This window comes from Salmo salar, chromosome ssa18 (genome assembly GCF_905237065.1).
Source record: "Salmo salar chromosome ssa18, Ssal_v3.1, whole genome shotgun sequence".
Lineage (NCBI taxonomy): Eukaryota > Metazoa > Chordata > Actinopteri > Salmoniformes > Salmonidae > Salmo > Salmo salar.
Genome location: NC_059459.1, coordinates 58,020,044 through 58,042,005, shown reverse-complemented (window position 1 = coordinate 58,042,005; position 21,962 = coordinate 58,020,044). Strand labels below are relative to the sequence as shown.

At 46.2% G+C, this 21,962-nt stretch overlaps 2 protein-coding genes across 2 annotated transcripts; both read left to right on the top strand.

The window, feature by feature from the left end:
- Positions 1–290: 290 nt before the first annotated feature.
- LOC123723834 (zinc finger and BTB domain-containing protein 38) lies at positions 291–9,117 on the top strand. The gene is made up of 3 exons (XM_045700578.1): positions 291–491; positions 562–1,096; positions 1,237–9,117. Exons 1-3 carry the CDS (start codon positions 291–293, stop codon positions 5,817–5,819), a joined length of 5,319 nt encoding a protein of 1,772 aa, XP_045556534.1. The 3' UTR covers positions 5,820–9,117.
- A 1,756-nt stretch (positions 9,118–10,873) lies between these two features.
- Positions 10,874–16,404, top strand: shbg (sex hormone-binding globulin). The gene is made up of 8 exons (XM_014155667.2): positions 10,874–11,316; positions 12,181–12,281; positions 12,717–12,906; positions 13,228–13,389; positions 13,643–13,802; positions 14,414–14,559; positions 14,715–14,907; positions 15,287–16,404. Exons 1-8 carry the CDS (start codon positions 11,218–11,220, stop codon positions 15,427–15,429), a joined length of 1,194 nt encoding a protein of 397 aa, XP_014011142.1. The 5' UTR covers positions 10,874–11,217; the 3' UTR covers positions 15,430–16,404.
- Positions 16,405–21,962: the final 5,558 nt, after the last annotated feature.

Below are 21,962 nucleotides of genomic sequence, written 5' to 3'. Positions count from 1 at the left end.
TTGTGGCATGTTTTGTGGGGTATGCATGGATGTCCGAGCTGTTTGCTAAGTAGTTCAAACAGACAGCTCGACGCATTCAACATTGTGTTTTGATGTTTTATTGCGTTTCTTATGCTACTTCTAGTATTTTCTTAGCGTGGCGGAATATTTGAAGTAGAATCTAGTTTTTCTGGTATTATACATTCAACTGTAGCGGTTATCTACAGCATTTTACCAAAAAAATGCCTGCAGGGATCCATTCTAGCTGTAACACTCATCTCTTGTCATTTCTCAGGTTTTGAGGGCTGGTCATGGTGCCTCAGCCGGAGGTGTGCGACCTTCTCCACGAGAGCCTCTTCCTGCTGCACCTGAACAAGCAGCACCTGCCCGCCGGGCCCACCCTCTTCTGTGACGTCGACCTCGTCGCCGCCAGCGACGCCGAGTTCACCGCCTGCAGCCAGTACTTCCGCCAGCTGCTGCTGTCGACGTCTTCCCCACCGCCTTCGGATCCGGTATTGGACACCCGTCATCAACCCCCTCTTCTGGGGGGCTGAGCGAGTCCTGAAGCTGTCTCACCTCCAGTCCAGAGTGCTGTCCAACCTGCTCGACTTCATCTACACCTCCCGCGTCCCCCGCCGGGACTACAAGGGGAAAAGGCCTCTCTCAGAGGCGGGCCTCAGCCTCGGGGTGCCCTTCTTGACCCACCTGGTTAAAGAAGAGGAGGAGGAACCAGGGGAGATGAAGGGTAAAAGCAGGCAGGGCCGAGGAGGGGTGGCCATGATGGAGGACGGGGCAGACGGCCCAGAGAACGCTAAGATCACCCTCAGCTTCCCCCTCAGTGCCGCCCTGCCCGCCGCCCTCACCGTTCACAACCACTGCCCCTCCTCGGCCATGTCCTCCCCCCGCTGCCGACACTCCTCCTCGGGCTCCAAGGGGTCCAATGAGGGGTCGTCATGGAAACTGGCCGCCACCACAGACAGACGGCGGCCGTTTAAACAGCCCCGACATGACAGCGCTCCGTCCTCTTCCTCCTCCTCCCATTCCTCTTCTTCCTCTCCCATGGATCTTACCGCACTGGTCAAAAAAGGACACAAAATCCACCCCGCCTCTTTTCAAAGCCGGTCTGGATTCCCAGTTCCACAGGTTCACCCCCAGGTCCTCCAATGGGCCTATAGGGGTTTACCCAGGGGAGGGTCACAGACTGACCAATGGCACAGCCTCCCCCTCAGACACTGCACAGATCCTGTTCAACCTGAGCGCCGTGGCCTATCAGAGCCAGGGGAGGCAGGGCACAGAGAGAAAGGAGAAAACAGGAAAACAAGGAGGGAGGGTGGGCAGCCCACAAGTTGGACCAAACCTCCACCCGCCCACCCTCCACCTTCCTCCTCTTCCTCACCCCTCTGACTCTTTCATCCCACCCCCTCTTCCTCCTCACTCCTCCTCCACCCCCCCCAGATGGCCCCAAGGCGGAGCTGATATGTGGGGTGTGCCACCGCCTCTTCAGCTCCGCCTCGTCTCTCACGGCCCACATGCGGCTGCACCGTGGCGGCCGGGCCCTCAGCTGCCAGCACTGTGGCAAAGCCTTCATCCACAACAAGAGACTGCAGTCCCACGAGGCCTCCTGCAGGCACGCTCTGACCCCAGCCATCCCCTCTAGCCTCCCCCTTCTCCCAATCCAGCCAAAAGAGGAGCCCCTGGAGGAAGGGGAGGTTAGGGTGGAGGGTGGACAGATTCTGGGGGCAGGCGAGGAAGATATGAAGCCTGGCAAAGGGAAGAAAGGGCGAGGTCTCCTGGTTCGACACGAAGGCGACGTGTCCGAGCTGGTGGGGGACGAGGACCACTTCGTCAAGGTGGTGGACGGCCACGTCATCTACTTCTGCTCGGTGTGCGAGCGCTCCTACATGACCCTGTCCAGCCTCAAGCGCCACTCCAACGTGCACTCGTGGCGCCGCAAGTACCCCTGCCACTTCTGCGACAAGGTGTTCGCCCTGGCCGAGTACCGCACCAAGCACGAGGTGTGGCACACGGGCGAGCGACGCTACCAGTGCATCTTCTGCTGGGAGGCCTTCGCCACATACTACAACCTGAAGACCCACCAGAAGGCTTTCCACGGCATCAGCCCGGGCCTCATCTCCAGCGAGAAGACGGCTAACGGCGGCTACAAGCAGAAGGTCAACGCGCTCAAGTTCTACCGCCTGCTCCCCATGCGTTCCCAGAAGAGACCCTACAAGACCTACAGTGACTCCCTGGGCAATGGCCTGCAGCTGCCCCCTTCTGACCCCTCTTCCGTCCCTCTGCCCCTGGACTGCAGCCTGCCTGACTCCCTGGACCCTGGTGACCTGCGCAGCCTCATCAGTGGCTCTCTACCCAAGGGTGTGAAGCCTGACCCTGAAGAGTTCCCTGCCGGCTTACCCCTCACAGTAGCTCTAGAGCAGGGAGAGATCCGGCTCCCTTCCCTAACAGGTATGGCCCTAGGGAGAGTAGCTGACCGAGAGGCAGCGTCCAAGAAGGTAGGTAGTCGTGGCAGCAGCTCCAAGGTATCCGTTGGCAACCGAGTTAAAACTCCCAAGGTCAGCGGTAGCCCAGAGTTGGGTTTGTCATCCGTGATCACGTACGGCCACCCCAAGCCCTCAGTCATAGTGCACGGCACAGCAGTGTCATCCGTCATTGTCCATAGCAACCAGGTCACCTCCGGGGGTGGGAAAAGCCCCCTGAGCAGTCCCTCCCCTGAACCTAGCAACAGCCAGACACTCCCCAAGAGCAGTGCAAAGCCTGTTAAAAAGCATAGGGAAAGTACGGAGAGCCATAGGAAGAGAGCTAAATTAGTGGACAATTCAGACGCCACAGAGGAGTCAGAGAGGAGATCAGAGACGGGTAGATCCCATCATAAGTCCAGCAAGAGTGACGGCTCCTCAGCCAAACAGTCGTCCACGGGGTCAGAGGGCAAAGGAGCCGGGCCGCTGTGTCAGATCACGGTGCGGATAGGCGAGGAGGCCATGGTCAAGCGCAGTATCTCCGAGACGGACCTCAAGAGGGACAGGAGCCCTCCTCCTTCCAAAAGGACAAACCCCTCCCCACAGGAGACCAAGGAACCTCGCCACTCTCACCACCACCACCATCACCACAAACACCGCTCCCATCGCAGCTCGAGCATCGGAGCCGAGGGGGAGAGAGGAGGAGATGGGGAGAGCAGGAAGAAAAGTCCCATAGCCCCGGGCAAGGTCAGAGAGTACTACTTCCGCCAGGAGGTGCGCAAGCAGGGGGAGAGTGAGGACGATGAGGACAACCTCTGGAGGCCCTACTACTCCTACAAACCCAAGAGGAAGGCCCCGCACGTCCACAAAGCAAAGAACTGGCAGGCCAAACTGCACTACAAACGCTCCCTCCGGCAAATGAAGAGGGCGGAGGGAATCGTGGACCATGTAAATAAGGAGGCAGAGGAGCAAGACGAGGAGGATGAAACGATGGATGAGGTGGAGGGGGAGGTGAAAGGTCACATAGAGCAAGAGAAGGGTGAGGTACCTGAATCCCTCAGTATTTCCCCGATACCTTCAAAAGATAAAGAGGGGGAGGAAGAAATCCAGGAGGCCCACCTTCAGCCCACTGATCCTCCCCTGGCTTCTCCCCAACCCCCTCTGGCTACCTCAGTCTCCCCTATGGACACAAAACGCCGGCCCTGGTCCGATGGGAGCGCGTCGCAGTGCGATACGTGTGGCCGCTGGTTCTCCAGCTCCAGGAAGCGGGATAAACACGAGCTCAGCCACCTGCTGGAGTTTGTGTGCCTCCTTTGTAGGGCCCCTTTCCCTTCCAGGGACCAGCTGGAGGATCACCAGAGAACTCGGCACCCCAAAGCCCCCGACCCCCTGTCCGTGCCACCCCGAGCGGGACCTCAGTCCAGAGATGAGGGCGTGGAGTGGGAGACTAAGCTGGCAGAAGTAGACAGGGAGAGGGTTATACTAGGGAAGGGAAGTCCAAGTCGCCTAAGCAGGAGGTCGTTGGCGAGACACACCTGTCCGCAGTGCCATAAGGTATGCAAGACATCCTCGGCGCTAAACCGCCACGTGAGGCGCCACGAGTTAAGCAGCTCCCCGGAGAGAGAAAGGGAGGAGACCCAGCCAGAGCCAAAAGCAGCAGCAGAGACTACAGTTAGCACTGCTAGCAAAGACCTAGACACCATGAGTGGCCATGTTCCCGTTGTTCAGTCTGTCCCAGAACCACAGCATAGTAGCGAGGCCATAGAGGCACAGCAGTGCGCGAGCCAGCCTAGCAAAGTGAAAGCAGAGCACCATATTCCAACACTGTGCAGCAGCCCTGAACTCAATGAACTCACAACTCCTGTTCCTGACAGAGAGCCCAGTCCACTGATTATTCAGCCCCCTTCAGAGATCCCCATGGCCGATATCCCCAGTTCCAACAGGCCCACACCCTCTCCCTCCTCCTGCACCTCGGCCCTCCAGGGTGTGCTGGTCATGAGCAGTGGAGCTGAATGTCTGGACTACCGGACCCCCAGGAAGAGGAGTCTGGAGGGGCAGAGCCACAGGAGGACCAGCGCCGCACCTGTCACGGGACCACCCACCACTTCTCCGAACATTCCCCTGACCTCGCAGATGAGAATCAACCACACTGCTGCTCTTCCGTCCGTTGCTATGACAACAGTGCCCCTCCGAGGGGTCTGTGGCGTGAAGCGGGAGGAAGATAGTGTGGAGAAAGGACTGAGGCAGGGATGTGGGATGGGCCTCCTCCATCATGCTGGTTTTAAGGACTCACCAGTGGCCCAAGATGTCAGGGTCCCGCCCTTGTCCAGGAGCCCCAGTCCCAACCAAGCACAAGACCTGACCATGTCCTCAATCCTAGCCAGGGAGGTGGAGAGGGAAAGGCAGAGAGAATGGGAGAGGGATATGGAGAGAGAGCTGGAAAGGAGGAAACAGAGGGAGAGGAATATGGACAGAGTGCTGGAAAGGGAGAGGCAGAGAGAAAGGGAGATGGAGCGGGCTCAGCAGACTAGGGGGGCATCTCACCCCCCACAGGAGCAACTCCGAGACAAGGAGGTGATCCTCCTGGTACCCAAAGAGGAGCCAATTAGTCCCGCACCGTCCCCTATACACACACCCATTCAAACCACTATTAACAACCCTCCCTTGCAGAGGCGGCCCACCATGTCCCCATGCCTCTCCCCCACTGCCATGGACCTGCTGATGCAGGCCAACCGCCAAGTTTCCCAGTCCATGTGTGGCACACGGGGCCCCGAGAGGCTTCAGTTGCCCACTGGGTCGGTCGGTGGCATCGACCGCCCCTCGGCCCACGCCCTACTGCTCCCACGGGACCCCCCACCGTCCGAGGCAGAGCCCCAGGACCACTCCCCAGTGCCATCCAGAGACCCTCACAGAGGGGAGGTTACTGCCAGGGGATACCCCATGCAGGACTACCCTCTGCCCCTCATCGTCCAGAGCGGCTACTGCTCTGGCAAGAAGCAGGAGGACAACCTGCTCATGTCTTACCCAACCGGGCCTCTTGCCTTCGGGCCGTTGGGGAAGATGATGCCTACCGGGGACCTAGGCAAACTGCCCTTCTACCCCGACCCGTACCATCTGCTCTACAGGCCACAGCTGCTGGCCTACCCCTACAACCTGGCTTCCCTGCCCATGGCTCTGAACATGATGGCCCCTGGGGACGACAAGGTGGCGCCGCTGCCCTTCCTCCCTGCCCTCTTCAACTACGCTGCTGCAGCTGGTCCCTACACTGGCATGGTGCCACACCACCTAGTGGCAAACCCCAGCCTCTACAACAGCGGTGGCGGCAGCAGCAAAAAACAGCGGGACAGCAGCAACGGCAAGCCGTAGAAGTTGTAAAGAGAAGTGACACTTTTATTTTATTTTATAAGTGGATGACCAGGCCTGTGGTTGAAGAAGGGGTGGAATCATCTCCTTCGGTTACTGAGTACACTTGCACAGTCCCCGGCCTCTCTTTTGTAAAGTAGCAATCAGAGCCTAAGCGTTGAATCGGCAGAGAGGATGATGGGAGGAGGATGAGTGAGGAAAGAAAGGACACATTCATCATTACAGACGGATATCCCCCCCTCTCCTTTCCTCTGGCTTCTGTTCTCATGACTTTCTGTCGTACTAGTTCTACACTAGCGCTTGGTTAATTGTCTTCTCCGACTCGTTATGATAATATCTATAATAATAATAATAACAGCTAACAGGGTGTGAAAATGTTTGACTCTGCTTCCCTTTTATAGTGACTGCATAATACTGATCATGAACACACCGCTCTAGGTGGACGCTTTTTAGGGAAGGAAAGGGATCAGCTTGAAATGACATCAAATGAGTGTGTGGCGCGTGATTTGCTTTTGTGAACGTGTGCTCCAGGTGTTTGTGGGAGCTGCACGTGACCTGTATGTAGGAGTTATTCAGTTGTGCACGCTGGGGTTGGCTTCTGTTCGTTTGGTGTGTCTGAATGCGAGTGGCTGTACGGCTGCAGTCTGCCATCTGAGTGCTGATCATTCCATGGGGGTTCGGAGGTGTTAGCAGCATTCCAACACTAGACTAGCCCTTTTATATGTCAGTGCATAGTTCAGTAGAAGGAGTTCTTCTATTACTAGTTTCCAAAGTAGCAACGCTAGCTAACCGTATGGATGGAGTAGAGTCTGTACTTGAGACAATGGCAGATCTTGTGGGCTTATGTTACTTTAGTGGCCAGATGAGTCTGCTTAGGGGTTCATGTTAGCTTTTACCTTGTGCAAAACAGCTGCAAAAAGTTCCTATAAAAAAGGGGGGGGGGGACTTGACAAGTCTTGTAGCTGATTTGTAAATGTACTTTAGCTGTAGCTGACCACTGGGGGAGAAACACAGGTTCGTGTAGACCACGCACTTCCTGTTCTCCTTGTACTCATCTCATTTCTTCCAAGGATTGAAAAAAAATAATAAGAATAGGTCGATCTTTTAATCTTCGGTGGCCTTTTCCCTCCCCCTGATGCCTCCTGGTGTCCAACAAAGACACAGTCCGTCTACTAGGCCGGGTTGAAGTGAGGGGGAGTGTGGAAGGGAAAACACAGAGGGATGGAATCAGGGCAGGGCAATTCCTGTGATATCTGGAAAGAGCGAGCGAGCGAGGGAGATTTAAATGAGAACCACAGAGGCCAGGCGCACCTAGGTCAGGGTACCCTCGACGAAGCTTCCGGGTCAAATCAAAATGACCCCTCCCCTCTTACTGAAAGGGCATAGAAAAGGACAACGGAAATCGAGTCAGATGGCGCCACAGTGGGGCCCGTTTGTGTAAAACAGCTTTTCGTCTCCCAATAGCTCCTCTCTTCTTCTGGGGCAGAGAAGAGAAGGGTGACGGCTCGGAGTTTCCCAGATGTCGTGTGGGACTTTTTCTGTAATGTCTTTCTCTGTACGTTACATTTACATTTTGTTTTGTTTGACTTTTATATCACCTTTTGCTAGCGAGACAGAAGTAGCTTCAGCAAATTAAAGGGGTTTTGAGTACACTTATGAATATGAATGTCATTTTAGTCAAGAGGTAAAGTGCATAAAGTTCGATGGATTTCAGTTTTTCCGACTTGAAAAATAACACGTGGAGAGCCGTTATTGAGTCTGGTATGCATATTTACAGTAGTCCTAGGAACATGTCAAGAAACTTAGGTTCTGTATCCACAAAAGCATGAGCAACACTCGCTTCCTAACAGTTTGTATTATTCTCGATATCCAAAATCTCTCACGTTTTCCTTCCCGTGGCTCCTCATCCTCTGTCGTTTTTTCCCCCCACTATCTCAGCTCACCATCTCTGTTTTGTCTTGGTTTGTATTTGTTCTGCAGCATAACTCCCTGAAAAAAGAGCAGCTGCCACGTTTATTTCTCACAATCCGTATGGGAGCTGTCCAATTATCCCCTTTCCTCCCCAAACGCACACACTTTACACAGCCTCTTTTTGGAGTGTGTATAGTGTGTGTGTGTGTGTGTGTGTGCTGAAACTGCTGCACTGTTCGTTTCGGGCAGGAGGACGAAAACACTGAGTGACCAACTGCAGGGGCTCACGGCCTCGACTTGGTTGTGGTTACAAGCCTTTTGTGTGTATTTCTGTGTGTGTGTCTCTATGCGTGTGTCTGTATGTAGCACAGGAGGTTGGTGGCACCTTAATTGGGGAGGACAGGCTCGTGTTAACGGCTGGCGCGGAATAAGTGGAATGGTATCAAATACATCGAGCACATGGGTTCCATGTGTTTAAAGCCATGCCAACAGCTCCTTTCCAGCCATTGTTATGAGCCGTCCTCCCCTCAGCAGCCTCCACTGGTATGTGTGTGTGTGTGTGTGTGTGTGTGTGTGTGTGTGGGGGGAAAAAGGAAAACCAGAACGCATCTGCCTCTTAGCAGCATATCCCTCGAGGTACTGTATATGGACAGCCTGGGTTTTTTGTTTGTTGTTTTTTTCAGTGGTTTCCTTCCAGAGCCCGCCCCCGTCCCTACCCAGCTGTAAAGACTCACCATACTGTACCCATCGAGGCCATTTCACTAGATAGACATGTTTTTGTGTTTCGTAAAAAAAAAAAAATCTTCTAACATATTTTTGCCGTCATGGTGATCAGTCACTGACCAAACGCCTGCAAATAGACATAGTGAATTCTGCTGACTATATACATATTTCCATTATGTCGAGTAAGTTCAAATGAATTGTGCCTCCGCTTCAGTATATTTAAACGTAGCTGTATTCAAATGGTTTGGATCTTCCAGAATTCAGACAAGGTGCCTTTTTTATGGCTTAAGAAATGGAAATGATACATGGGTGAATTTATCAAAATGTCAAATAACCGGGAGAAAGGTTGTGGCTTTAATGTGCTATGAAGCTGGTCATAGTTCTAGGGGTGTGGCTAAACGGTTTGGTAATGTGTCTGTTTAGGTAAATACTGTGTCATAGTTTTTAGAGTCCACCAATACGTTATTGTTTTGTTTCTTCTTCTTCAAATATATGAAATGTTTTAATGTTGCCTGATAACTTTGTCTGGATTTGATACAAAGGCTTGTAGCCACAGCTCTCCCAAAGTCCCTTGTTTGTTTCTTTAACACTTTCCTCTTGTTCACCTCTTTCCCGCTCTTTCTCCTCGCTACAATCAAACAAATAAAGTATTAACCTGATGACCCAACAGGAAGTCTCATGTCTGATTTGAATATCTCCTTTTATTTATTTATTGATAGCCAGGGGCACACTCCAACATGCAGACATCATTTACAAATGAAGCATTTGTGTTTAGTGAGTTCTCCAGATCAGAGGCAGTAGGGTTGACCAGGGATGTTGTCAAAAATATTGAATTAGTAAAGTAAAGATACCCCCCCCAAAAAAACGACTTAAGTACTTTACACCACTGCATATGCATGACTTCTCCCCCTACAACAGGGGAGCCCAACCCTCTTCCTGGAGATCTACTGTCCTGTAGGTTTACAGTCCAACCCTCTTCCTGGAGATCTACTGTCCTGTAGGTTTACAGTCCAACCCTATTCCTGGAGATCTACTGTCCTGTAGGTTTACAGTCCAACCCTCTTCCTGGAGATCTACTGTCCTGTAGGTTTACAGTCCAACCCTCTTCCTGGAGATCCACTGTCCTGTAGGTTTTCAGTCCAACCCTCTTCCTGGAGATCTACTGTCCTGTAGGTTTACAGTCCAACCCTCTTCCTGGAGATCTACTGTCCTGTAGGTTTACAGTCCAACCCTCTTCCTGGAGATCTACTGTCCTGTAGGTTTACAGTCCAACCCTCTTCCTGGAGATCTACTGTCCTGTAGGTTTTCAGTCCAACCCTAATTTAACACACCTGATTCTGCTAATTAGCTGCTCAACAAGACCAAAAGCTGAATCAGATATGTTAAATTAGGGTTGGACTGAAAACCTACAGGACAGTGGATCTCCAGGAAGAGGGTTGGACTGAAAACCTACAGGACAGTAGATCTCCAGGAAGAGGGTTGGACTGAAAACCTACAGGACAGTAGATCTCCAGGAAGAGGGTTGGACTGTAAACCTACAGGACAGTAGATCTCCAGGAAGAGGGTTGGACTGAAAACCTACAGGACAGTGGATCTCCAGGAAGAGTGTTGGACTGAAAACCTACAGGACAGTGGATCTCCAGGAAGAGGGTTGGACAGCCCTGCCCTACAAGCTCATCATAATTATGCATAGTTTTCCACTAGAGGGAGATATTGGGTTAAATCCAAGAAAGGAAAGGGTTTCTAGCTGGTTAGTGAAAGGTTTTGCTTGAGGTCAGAAGTGAATTTCCAGAACATTTTCTTGTTTGAATCCGCTCTGACGAGTGACACTCGGTGGCACAAGAAGGAACTGCTACATATTCTATCCCTGTAGTGTTAAACCCTTGGACATAAGGTGACTGGCGCAAAATGTTAATCAGAGCATTTGATTTGCACTGCAGGAATAGAACAGTGCTGATCTGGAAGTGGTCTCAACTGCTAATCACTAAAGAAACTTCAATCAATCAAATGTATTTTATAAAGCCCTTTTTACATCAGCAGTTGTCATAAAGTGCTATACAGAGAGAGAGTTAAAACAGCAGGTCTGGGAGAGAGAGAGAGTTGAAACAGCAGGTCCGGGACAGAGAGAGTTAAAACAACAGGTCTGGGAGAGCGAGAGAGTTGAAACAGCAGGTCCGGGACAGAGAGAGTTAAAACAACAGGTCTGGGAGAGCGAGAGAGTTGAAACAGCAGGTCCAGGACAGAGAGAGTTAAAACAGCAGGTCTGGGAGAGAGAGAGAGTTGAAACAGCAGGTCCGGGACAGAGAGAGTTAAAACAGCAGGTCTGGGAGAGAGAGAGAGTTGAAACAGCAGGTCCGGGACAGAGAGAGTTAAAACAGCAGGTCTGGGAGAGAGAGAGAGTTGAAACAGCAGGTCCGGGACAGAGAGAGTTGAAACAGGTCTCTCGCTTTCTTTTGCCTCCGCACCTCTATTTCTCCATTTCTGCATTGCACTTTCCTCCCTCTCTTTCTCCCAAACACCCAAACAGTTTGACACAAACAAGCAACAACTTTCCAGGAAATCAATCACTGCTGACGATGTCGACATGTTTGCCCTCTGGTCTCTGGCGGGCTCACGTAGCTCAGGCTCACTCCAAAACAGGCGTCAGAGTGTCAAAGTAGACCATTAGCCCCACCACTAGTACCTCAGGGCTAGTTCAGAGTGAGTGGACCAACCGCTGTGAGGTTCTGGACACTGGTAAGCCTACTGAGGGTCAGGGGTCTGAAGAATGGGCTCGTTAAAGACCATGTCAGGTGGACTGCTGCTGGGTTTTTGTCTCACCTTGCTGGGATGGGGAGCTGAGGGACAATGGAACGGACGCCCCAAGGTACGTCAAAATTCTTTCACTCTGAAAATGTACAGGTTTATTATGTAACCAAGGTGTTTTTCTCATGAAATTGATTTTCGTGGTTCATTTAGGGGCGGCAGGTAGCCTAGTGGTTATAGCGTTGGGCCAGTAACCGAAAGGTTGCTAGATCAAATCCCCGAGCTGACGAAGTAAAGATCTGTCGTTCTGCTCCTGAACAAGGCAGTTGTTCCCCGGTAGGCCGTCATTGTAAATAAGAATTTGTTCTTAACTGACTTGCCTAGTTAAATAAAGGTTAAATAAAACATAAAAATGATCATTAGATTGGCCCAAGGGAAAATATACAATATTGGTCGTAGTATTGCCTTAATCTCTCAAGGACAGACTATGTAAACATCTGACCTGGATTACCTTGACAGTAACACAGAAAACTTGAATTGCGCAGTGAAAGAGAGGGGACTTTGCTCAGTAGTCTGTGGGCGGAAAACAGTGTGCCAGGTCACCCTAAGTCTACTCCACTGATTTGAGCTCACCCACATTTTGCTGTATCACTTTACTAACATATTTATGACTCATTGTACAAAGGAAAATACCATATGTTCAAATTTCAATTTTTTCCATACATTTGGCATCATGTTCATAGATGCACAAGCATAAGAGTGTCGGTGTGCTGTGCGTATTCCCTGCCTATAAGAAGACAACATTGAAACTTAGGGGTGTGTATGTGAATGAATGAGCAGTATATTGAGCATACTGTAACATGTATTGTACTGTACATACTGTAACATGTGTTGTACTGTTCATACTGTAACGTGTTGTACTGTTCATACTGTAACATGTGTTGCACTGTACATACTGTAACATGTGTCATGTTTTGACACACAGAAGGAGATATCGGGCAGTAGCCCTATCAACCTTGGCCAACAACAACGAGGCACCTGGTGGCCCCTGATGCAGACCAGAGAAAACCTGACAGAGGTCAAAAGGTCAGTCTGCTTTACATGACCATGATAGGGGGGAAAAAAAAGCACTAGGCCCCATTCCAATACTTTTAACATGCACCCTTCCTTCCTTTATTAAAGTTGAAAGACGATTGGATAGGTGTAAGCATGGGTTACATGCATACATAACATCTGAATGTTATACTTACTCAAAGAGAGCCCAACTTTCCTTTCCTTAAATTATACTTCCTACATCTCTGTGCTCTATCATACAAACTATCCATTTTGCTAACCATCCATTTTACTAACCATCCATTTTGCTAACCATCCATTTTTACTAAGCATCTATTTTGCTAACCATCCATTTTGATAAGGAGAAACAACCAAAACATTCACTCTAAGCAACGATCAGGCAAAGTAGCAATTAGGAAGACACATGAATGACTACTGATCGTTTTTTCCCATGTCTTTGGTCTACAGCATCAAGTCCATGTTCCAGTTCCGGACGTTTGACCCCGAGGGGGTGGTGTTCTATGGGGACACCAAGGAGGGAGAGGACTGGTTTGTCCTGATCCTCAGGAACGGCATCCCTGAGATGCAGATCGGGAAAGCAGACATCCTCGTCAGTGTTCAAGGGGGACCCAAACTCAACGACGGCAAGTGGCATCTGGTAAGCCAGGTGACATTCACTCTGCATTATGGGTAACCTATAGAAGCCTGGCACGCAAGTCTAGGTGTCAAATCAGGTGTGTACCAGTCACCTCTAATAGACCTGTGTGTAATGCATTATGAATTCATTTATAGAGGCTGTTATGAGGAGCAATGAGCTGTTATAAAGGCCTATAGCAATGTGAAGGAAAGCACTTTCAATTCGTTATACACAAGTGCATCAAATGTATTTGAGGCTTATTCACAGCTGACATGATACATTTCTATTCTGTGATATACATGCTATAATGTACTGTTTCTGGTTCTTCATGCATAACTATAGGTGGAGATCAGTAGCCAGGGGGATTTTGTGGTGCTGGAGGTGGACGGCCAGAAGGGGTTGGTGGTGGGACTGAAGTCCAAAGAGACCATGGAGGTTCTGACAGGCCAGATCCGCCTCGCCCTCGGGGGAATCCTGGTCAGCCTGGACAAGCTGCTCCTCCCGGTATGCTGGAGCTATCTGTCTGTCGTTTGGTGTAGATGGGATTGATTAACTGAACTTGGAAATGGACTGGTCTCGTTTATAAATGGGTGTGTGTGAGAGCATGTGTGCTTGTGAATGAGTCTAATTGCAGCTTTAAAGTTTGTGTGTGCTAAGTGTGCTAAGTGTGTGTGTGGTGGGGGGGTCTCTGTGTGTGTGTAAGCGTGTGTGTATAAACGGTCCTAATACTGTACTTGTGTGTCTGGGTGGTCTCCAGTTCCAGCCAGAGATGGATGGATGTATCCGGAAGGGGAACTGGCTAAACCTGAGCACCCCCTGGGAGACAGAGTTGATTGGGGAGCCCTGGCCCTGCTACCAGAACATCCAGCCAGGGAGCTATTTCCCCGGAGCTGGGCTGGCTGCATTCAACACCACAGGTACATATATATTGAAACTAATGTGGGGCACACACAATAAAGACTGGTGACTGTCTAAGAACAAATTAGCAAACAAAATCAGTAGCCAACAACAAAACGCTACTCACCTTGGATCCAATCAGCATCCTTTTATAATTTTAACTGAAGCGAAACAGCTGATCCCTATTCTATCTTCTGTAAAGACAGGCACTATATACCAAAGGAGATCTGATAGTGTAGTGAACAGGTTGTGAAGCCACACATAGCCTGAACAGTACTGGGTCTACCCAATTTACCTGTATATGTCCATATACAGATGCAGGATCTTAATTGGATCACCCTGTTGCAGGAGAACTTTCCCGCAATGCAGGAAATGTTAAACGTGTAGTGTATTTGAGGTTTAAAAAGGCTTCTGAAGTTTGTCATTTTCGCTTTTAAATTTCACTTGATTTTCCCTTGCAAAAAATATATTAACCCCTACAAAATGCCTATTAATTATAATCCACATAATAATTAATATTTCCTGTTGCTGCAGGATTATTTTCCTGCTGTAGCAAACTGGCTCAAATTAAGATCCTACATCTGTATATTCAAATATTGGGATTGATTTATTCATATCTGTCCCCCTGTAGACCTCCCTGGCCACCAGACAGAGGAGGGTGGGGTTACTATTGACATCCATGGAGACTCCACTAAGATGGAAGGAACAGTTCTGAGCTTGAAGACCCCTGGGCAGGAATTGCCCACCGTAACAGTGAAAATCAACAATAACCCAAAGGTACCAATCCCACCATTCTAATTTCAGGACAATATGAATGTTGGATTTCAGCATGTAAACAGTCACAATCGTAGTTCATAATCATGGTTCTTTGACCAGTGCAATACAAATTTGATACAAATGTACAACCATGCTTTCCAACTTTTGTGTGGCAGAAAGTCATACTGACCATCCTCAAGCGTGACACCATCACCGAACAGAGTTTCGGCAAACTGTCCCTAACCCTGTTGAAGAATCAAGTGAACATGGACATCGATGACACGCACCTAACATTTGAGATCGACAGTATACCTGACTTTCCTAGACACTGGAAAGAGGGGATGATCCTTGCATTTGGGGGGCTTCCAGGTGAATTTGTGAGGAGATACTTGAAGTGTTTTGAGGATACACATGTACCAGAGGAGGCTGGTGGGAGGATCTATAGGAGGACAGGTTCATTGTAATGGCTGGAATGGAATAAATGGAATAGTATCAAAGACATCAAACACATGGAAACCACATGCTTGACTCCGTCCAATTGATTCCATTCCAGCCATTACAATGAGCCCATCCTCCTATCGCTCCTCCCACCAGCCTCCTCTGACAGGTGCCAGATTTATCCTAAGTTACATCTAACAGCTACCAGGCGTCTATACTCTTATTGATGCTGTAGAATCTTGAAATGTTGTTTATTTTTCCCCTCTCTCCATCCCCCCGTCCCCCTTTCTGTGGTTCCTCCCGCTCTCAGGTGATGGAGTGTCCTACAGTAGCATCGAGTACCTGAAGGGCTGTCTGGAGAAGATCCAGGTCCAGGGACAGGATGTGGATCTGGACCGGGCGCTGTACAAGGACCTCTCCGTTTCCTCCCATAGTTGCCCCTCAGAAGTCTGAACCAAGGCTATCCTGACAGATCAGATCTGTGATGACTGTATAGATAATGTCATTTATCTCCATCAATCGCCCTTCCCTGGTCGCATAAGCCTAATTACAAATCCCCCCTCCCCCGTCTGCATTTTAACTGGCTCAGTCAGTATTCCTTTACACACAGTCCTAATTTTAACAATGGCTAAGAGAGGTTTGACCATAGAATTAGGAATTAGAATACTAGAATGGAAAATAACCTTCTTATGATGGTCCAAAGGTCAGCCATGTTGGTGAGGGAGTTGGTCAACCATGGTTTACCAGTGCTGTGGTAAGATATTGTGTATAATAATGAATGTGATGAATTTATCTGCACAGTATGTGTGTTAGCTAGCTAGCCAGCCAGTTTTAGAGGAATGATTCCATGAAGTGTTCTAATTAACTGCCAGTATGGCCACATTCCATTCAAACAATACAGTCAATCCACAGTCATACACTGGCTTAAATCAGTTGATGATAGGACTTAGACAAGTTGTAAATGCAACAAGTACTGTTATTGCATCATATAACGGCACTCACAGCTTTCTGTTTACATATATTTTAGAAGCTATTTATACAGAAAATTGGTATAAAATCCATATAAACTTTATTTATAATTATATGACAATATTGTAGGTTGACTATAATTTCATTTCACAATTTATGACACATCACATGGCTTACTTTTATTTTCCTACATAAGTAAAAGCAGGAAATGCATCACCATTCATTCCAATTAGACTGGTTTTGGATTTATTCCTGACCAAGATAGCTGCCATTTTGCCCCATTATGGAACTTTGAGGGTTTATGACATAGTCCCTCTAGTAATTGAATAGGATCTCTATGGGTTTGACAGTCATTGTTTGCCTTTGACCAGGTTATGGGGTGTAAAATGAGCAGATGAGATGGGCCATTGCTTTCTGAATTTTCTGTCAATAAAGATACATTGAGCTTGTAGTAGATGATCCTGTTGGCGCATCAGTCTCATTATTGTGCAATATTGAATAGGACTAAATCTAAAACTTTATTTAAAGTGTAGTTTGATTTTATTGTATTTAGTTCTATTCTTTAACTTAGATTTTTGGTTGAGATGGAGATGTAAATCCAACATATCAATGATTCATTTGTGGACAAACTGGATATTGAATTGTTTGCTTGTCAACGCAACCAAATATCAACATTTAAAGGATGTATCTTCTGCTTGGATAGTTCCATCTGTGCCACTGACTTAGTCTGGCTTTAATTCCAGTTTGTCTACAAATGAATAATTGATATGTTGGATTCATACCTCCGTCTCAACCAAACATCTAAGTTAAAGAATAGATCTAAGTCAAATCAAACTTTAAATGTACTTTAAATAAAGTCTGATTTGATTTAGTTCTATTCTTTAAATGTTGATATCTGGTTGAGTTGTCAACCAAACACAATTCATTACTTTTCTAATACAGTAAATAGCCTAAAGGTATGGCTGTATTGCAAACTAGTCTGACAGTATTTATTCAACCTCAAAATGATTAACACATCCATGGTCACTTTGAGGTTACTATAATTTACGGATAGCCAGAGGCACAGTTCAACACTCAGACACAATTTACAAACTAAGCATTTGTGTTTAGTGAATCTGCCAGATCAAAGGCAGTAAGGATGACCAGGGATGTTGTTCTCTTGATAAGTGTGTGAATTAGTCCATTTTCCTGCCCTGCTAAGCATTCTAAATGTAAGGAGTACTTTTGGGTGTCGGTTAAATGTATGGAGTAAAAAGTACATTATTTTCTTTAGGAACATAGTGGAGTAAAAGTAAAAGCTGTCAAAAATATAAATAGTAAAGTAAAGTACAGATACCCAAAAAAACGACTTAATTAGTATTTAAAATATTTTTATTTAAGTACTTTACACCAGTGGTTACTATAACTATAAATGTCTTCTTATGTAATCATAGAAAGTGTGCATGTTCAAAGATACAATTGTAACGCCCTGGCCATAGAGAGGGGTTTTGTTCTTTATTTTGGTTAGGCCAGGGTGTTACATTGAGTGGGCGTTCTATGTGCATTTTTCTATGTTGGTTTGTTTCATTGATTTTGGCCGTGTGGCTTCCAATCAGGCACAGCTGTAGAGTGTTGTTACTGATTGGGAGTCACACATAAGTGCCTGTTTTTCTTTTGGGGTTTTGTGGGTAATTGTTTCTGTTTAGTGTTTGCACCTGACAGGACTGATTGGCTGTCGGTTTTCTTGTTTTGTTTTGTGTAGTGTTCTTTAGTAAATTAAACTTCAATGATGAACACTAACTCCGCTGCGCCTTGGTCTACTCTCTCTCCCGACAGCCGTTACAACAGTGGAAAGGTCACATAATAATCTGTGCAAAATCTCAAACAGCATTGATCACTTGCACCATGTACTTTTAATGAAATCTCAGGTAATTTAGTTGTGCTATTAGACGAAGCACAGTGATAACACATTACAGGGTTACAACGTTTTAGAAGTGGGGGGGGGCATCAATTAAAAAATGTAAATAAAACAAGATCAGCTTTAATATTGCAGAGATATTGTGGCTTCCATCAATGTAATTGTCTGCATTATTTCCAATCCACCATATATACACTATTGTTCAAAAGTTTGGGGTCACTTAGAAATGTCCTTGTTTTTGAAAGAAAAAAAATGGTCTATTAAAATAACATCAAAATGATCAGAAATACACCATAGACATTGTTAATGTTGTAAATGACTATTGTAGCTGGAAACTGCAGCATTTTATGGAATATCTACATTAACGGTTGTCGTCAGGAATGGAGGACCAAAACGCAGCAGGAATGTGGATGCTCATCTTCATATTTATTTTTAATACTATAACAAAAACGAAAAAGTCACGAACAGCAAAACAGTCTTGTCAGGCACACTCAGCAAAACAAGAAACAATCTCCCACAAAGAATTAACCAAACACATACCCATATATAGGACTCTCAATCAGAGGCAACTAGAAAACACCTGCCTCCAATTGAGAGTCCAACCCCAATAAACTAGACAAAGAAATACAAAAGACTAGAGACCACATAGAAATACAAACCTAGAACATAACCCCAAAAACCTGGAAATAATAAATCAAACACCCTACTACATAAAACACCACCCCGAACCACATAAATAAAATACCCTCTGCCACGTCCTGACCAAACTACAATAACAAATAACCCTTATACTGGTCAGGACGTGACACGTACAGAGGCCCATTATCAGGAACCTACACTCCTGTGTTCCAATGGCACGTTGTGTTAGTTAATCCAAGTTGATTATTTTAAAGGCTAATTGATCATTAGAAAACCCTTTTGCAATTATGTTAGCACAGCTGAAAACTGTTGTCTGATTAAAGAATCAATAAAACTGGCCTTTTTTTTTTTAGACTAGTTGAGTATCTGGAGCATCAGCAATTGTGGGTTCGATTACAGGCTCAAAATGGCCAGAAACAAAGAACTTTCTTCTGAAACTCGTCAGTCTATTCTTGTTCTGAGAAATTAAGGCTATTCCATGTGAGAAATTGACAAGAAACTGAAGATCTCATACAACGTTGTGTACTACTCCCTTCACAGAACAGCGCAAATTGGCTCGAACCAGAATAGAAAGAGGAGTGGGAGGCCCCGGTGCACAACTGAGCAAGAGAACAAGTACATTAGTGTCTAGTTTAAGAAACAGACGCCTCACAAGTCCTCAACGGGCAGCTTCATTAAAAAGTACCCGCAAAACACCATTCTCAACGTCAATAGTGAAGAGGCAACTCCGGGATGCTGGCCTTCTAGGCAGAGTTTCAAAGAAAAAGCCATATCTAAGATTGGCCAATAAAAATAAAAGATTAAGATGGGCAAAAGAACACAGACACTGAACAGACAGCCTACCCGACTGCTCAAAGGCGTTCACATGGTCCTAAAGCACAACGTTGCCTCGTTTTGTAACACATTACAATGATAAAACTGGGAGGGACAAAAATTCTATTTCAGACATGTCCCCCCTGTCCCCATTGAAAGTTGCGCCCTTGACACATTAAGTTGTTGTATATGTACAAAATATTTGAAGTTTTAACTGTCCTTTTAGATGGTTGAAAGGATAGTGATAACACATTGGGAATTCAACAAACTTCTGGCTGTCTTTTTAAGTGGGCGAATAAAGGTTGAATTTTCAATGATCAACATCTCAACCAAATATTACCCACATTTCCACGTTGAAATGATATGGTGTACCCAGTGGGTAGTTACTTTGTGTTGTGACATACAGATCACATTTTTCACTTTTACAGTGTTTTTTTTCTGTGCAAAAATGACATAAAACTCCAAATCAGAATGTTGACTGCACTGGGTTTTTAAGCAGTCATGAAGTAGTGAGAATACGCAGTTAGAATTGAGAAAGAGTCAGTGCTGTACTGAAAATCTGCAAGAACGATGCTCTGAAACCATAGCAACCCACAAGGCTGAAGTGTCAAACTGCAGTAAACTGCAATTGAGCACCAGTGGGAGTGACCATGCTGAACCCATTTGTTTCAAACAGACGCATTACCAGACAGTTTCACAATGTGCCTACTGAAAAAAATAATAATAATACGTTTTCATCATGAAAGGTTGTTTTTACTCATGTCTTAATGATAGAAATAAAAGCCCAACTGCCTTCCCCATGGTCTCGCATAAAGTCGTAGGTTTGCCTGACCAATATAGAGATGGATTATGAATGAGACACCGTACTGCTGAATTAGTAGCTATAGAATTAGACACCTTGAAATTACGTGCAGCTTATAAAGGCCTCAATAAGCCTTCATAAAGTCTTCATAAACACGACATAAATGTGTCAGAAATCATCTATAACCATATGTCATGCTCTACAAAGGGTTAATAAATTTGCCATAACTGTGTGACATAACCACCAATGTCAAATGTGACATAACCCACTATATCAAATATGACATAAACCTGTGTTTTACAAAGGGTGACATAAGCACTGCTTAATAAAGGTTTTATAAATCATATTAAATTGAGGCGTCACAAAGTATTTATAACCTTGTCATGCATCTTGGTAGAGCATTGCTACGTCAGGATAGTGGGTTCTATTCCCAGGACCACCTATACATACAAATGTTTGCACACATGACTGGAAGTTGCTTTGGATAAAAGTGTCTGTTAAATTGTATATATGATATTATATTCCTCTAAAACATTTCAAGGATGGCCCAACCTATTTCCCTCTGCAGTATGAAAACAATCACAGGAAGGTATTTCATTGTTACCTAGAAATAATTTGATATTGAGATAAAAACAGCTGCATTTGACCTTTAAGTTTACATCCTTTTTTGTACTTAATCAATTTAAGGGATTCTGTATACATGTAACGCCCTGGCCATAGAGAGGGGTTTTTGTTCTTTATTTTGGTTAGGCCAGGGTGTTACATTGGGTGGGCGTTCTATGTTATTTTTTCTATGTTGATTTGTTTCGTTGATTTTGGCCGTGTGTAGCTCCCAATCAGGCACAGCTGTAGTTCGTTGTTGCTGATTGGGAGTCACACATAAGTAGCCTGTTTTTCCTTTGGGGTTGGTGGGTGATTGTTTTCTGTTTTGTTCATGTAGGACCAGACAGGACTGTTTGCTGTCGAGTATTTTGTTTATAGTGGTTCATTTGATTAAGTCTTTAAAATGAATACACATCCTCCGCTGCATCTTGGTTTTCTTACAACGACAGCCCTTACAATACGTTTTGAATTCATGTTGGAAAATAATAACAGGGTGGGAAGTCTTCATAAATTTCGCTTTGTGGATTAAAGATTTTGCAAGATGTATTACTACATTGGTCAGATATTCCATATTTTTAATATTTTATAATAGCACCATATTATATAATTTCTTGAAAGCTCAATCTCTGGTAGCCAAACCAGTCTTAAAGTGCAGCCCAGAATTTTTGGGTGAAGGTACAGAAGAAGAATATATGGTCCATAGATTTGATTTCAGTAGTACAAAATACACTCAAGTTTTGATCAAGGTTGAAAGGAAGCCTTAGAAATTCACTGTCTGGATAAATATTGAGAATTTGAATGTGCACTTCTTTAGCTTTCGGGGGAATTGGAAAGCTAAGGTAATTAGTTCTCAATTTATTTAATGATGCTTTATCAAACATACAAAGGATAAAGTTGGTAATTTTTCTAATAAACTTGTCATGACAACCTTTCTCAAGGATATTAGTGTATTTGCTTAAAAGAGAAGGCAGATGTGGTCTTACTAAGTTACTCATAACTATGTTGCTAATTAACAAAATAAGGGCCATAGCATTAAGGTATTTCCTGTACTGCAAAGTAGGGGGTAAAAAAGAGCTAAAGTTGTAAATTAAAATCAGTTTATTGTTGGGGTGCGATTCGTCAAGCCTATTGGTTTTAATGATGTTTGATGACTTTCTCCCGACATTTGTAATGCTGGGGTATGTGAGATACGCGGTGAGATCGTGCCCAAGTCGTTGCAATGTCGCAAGTGTCAAGTGGTTGCAGACGTGTAAAGTGTTTGAG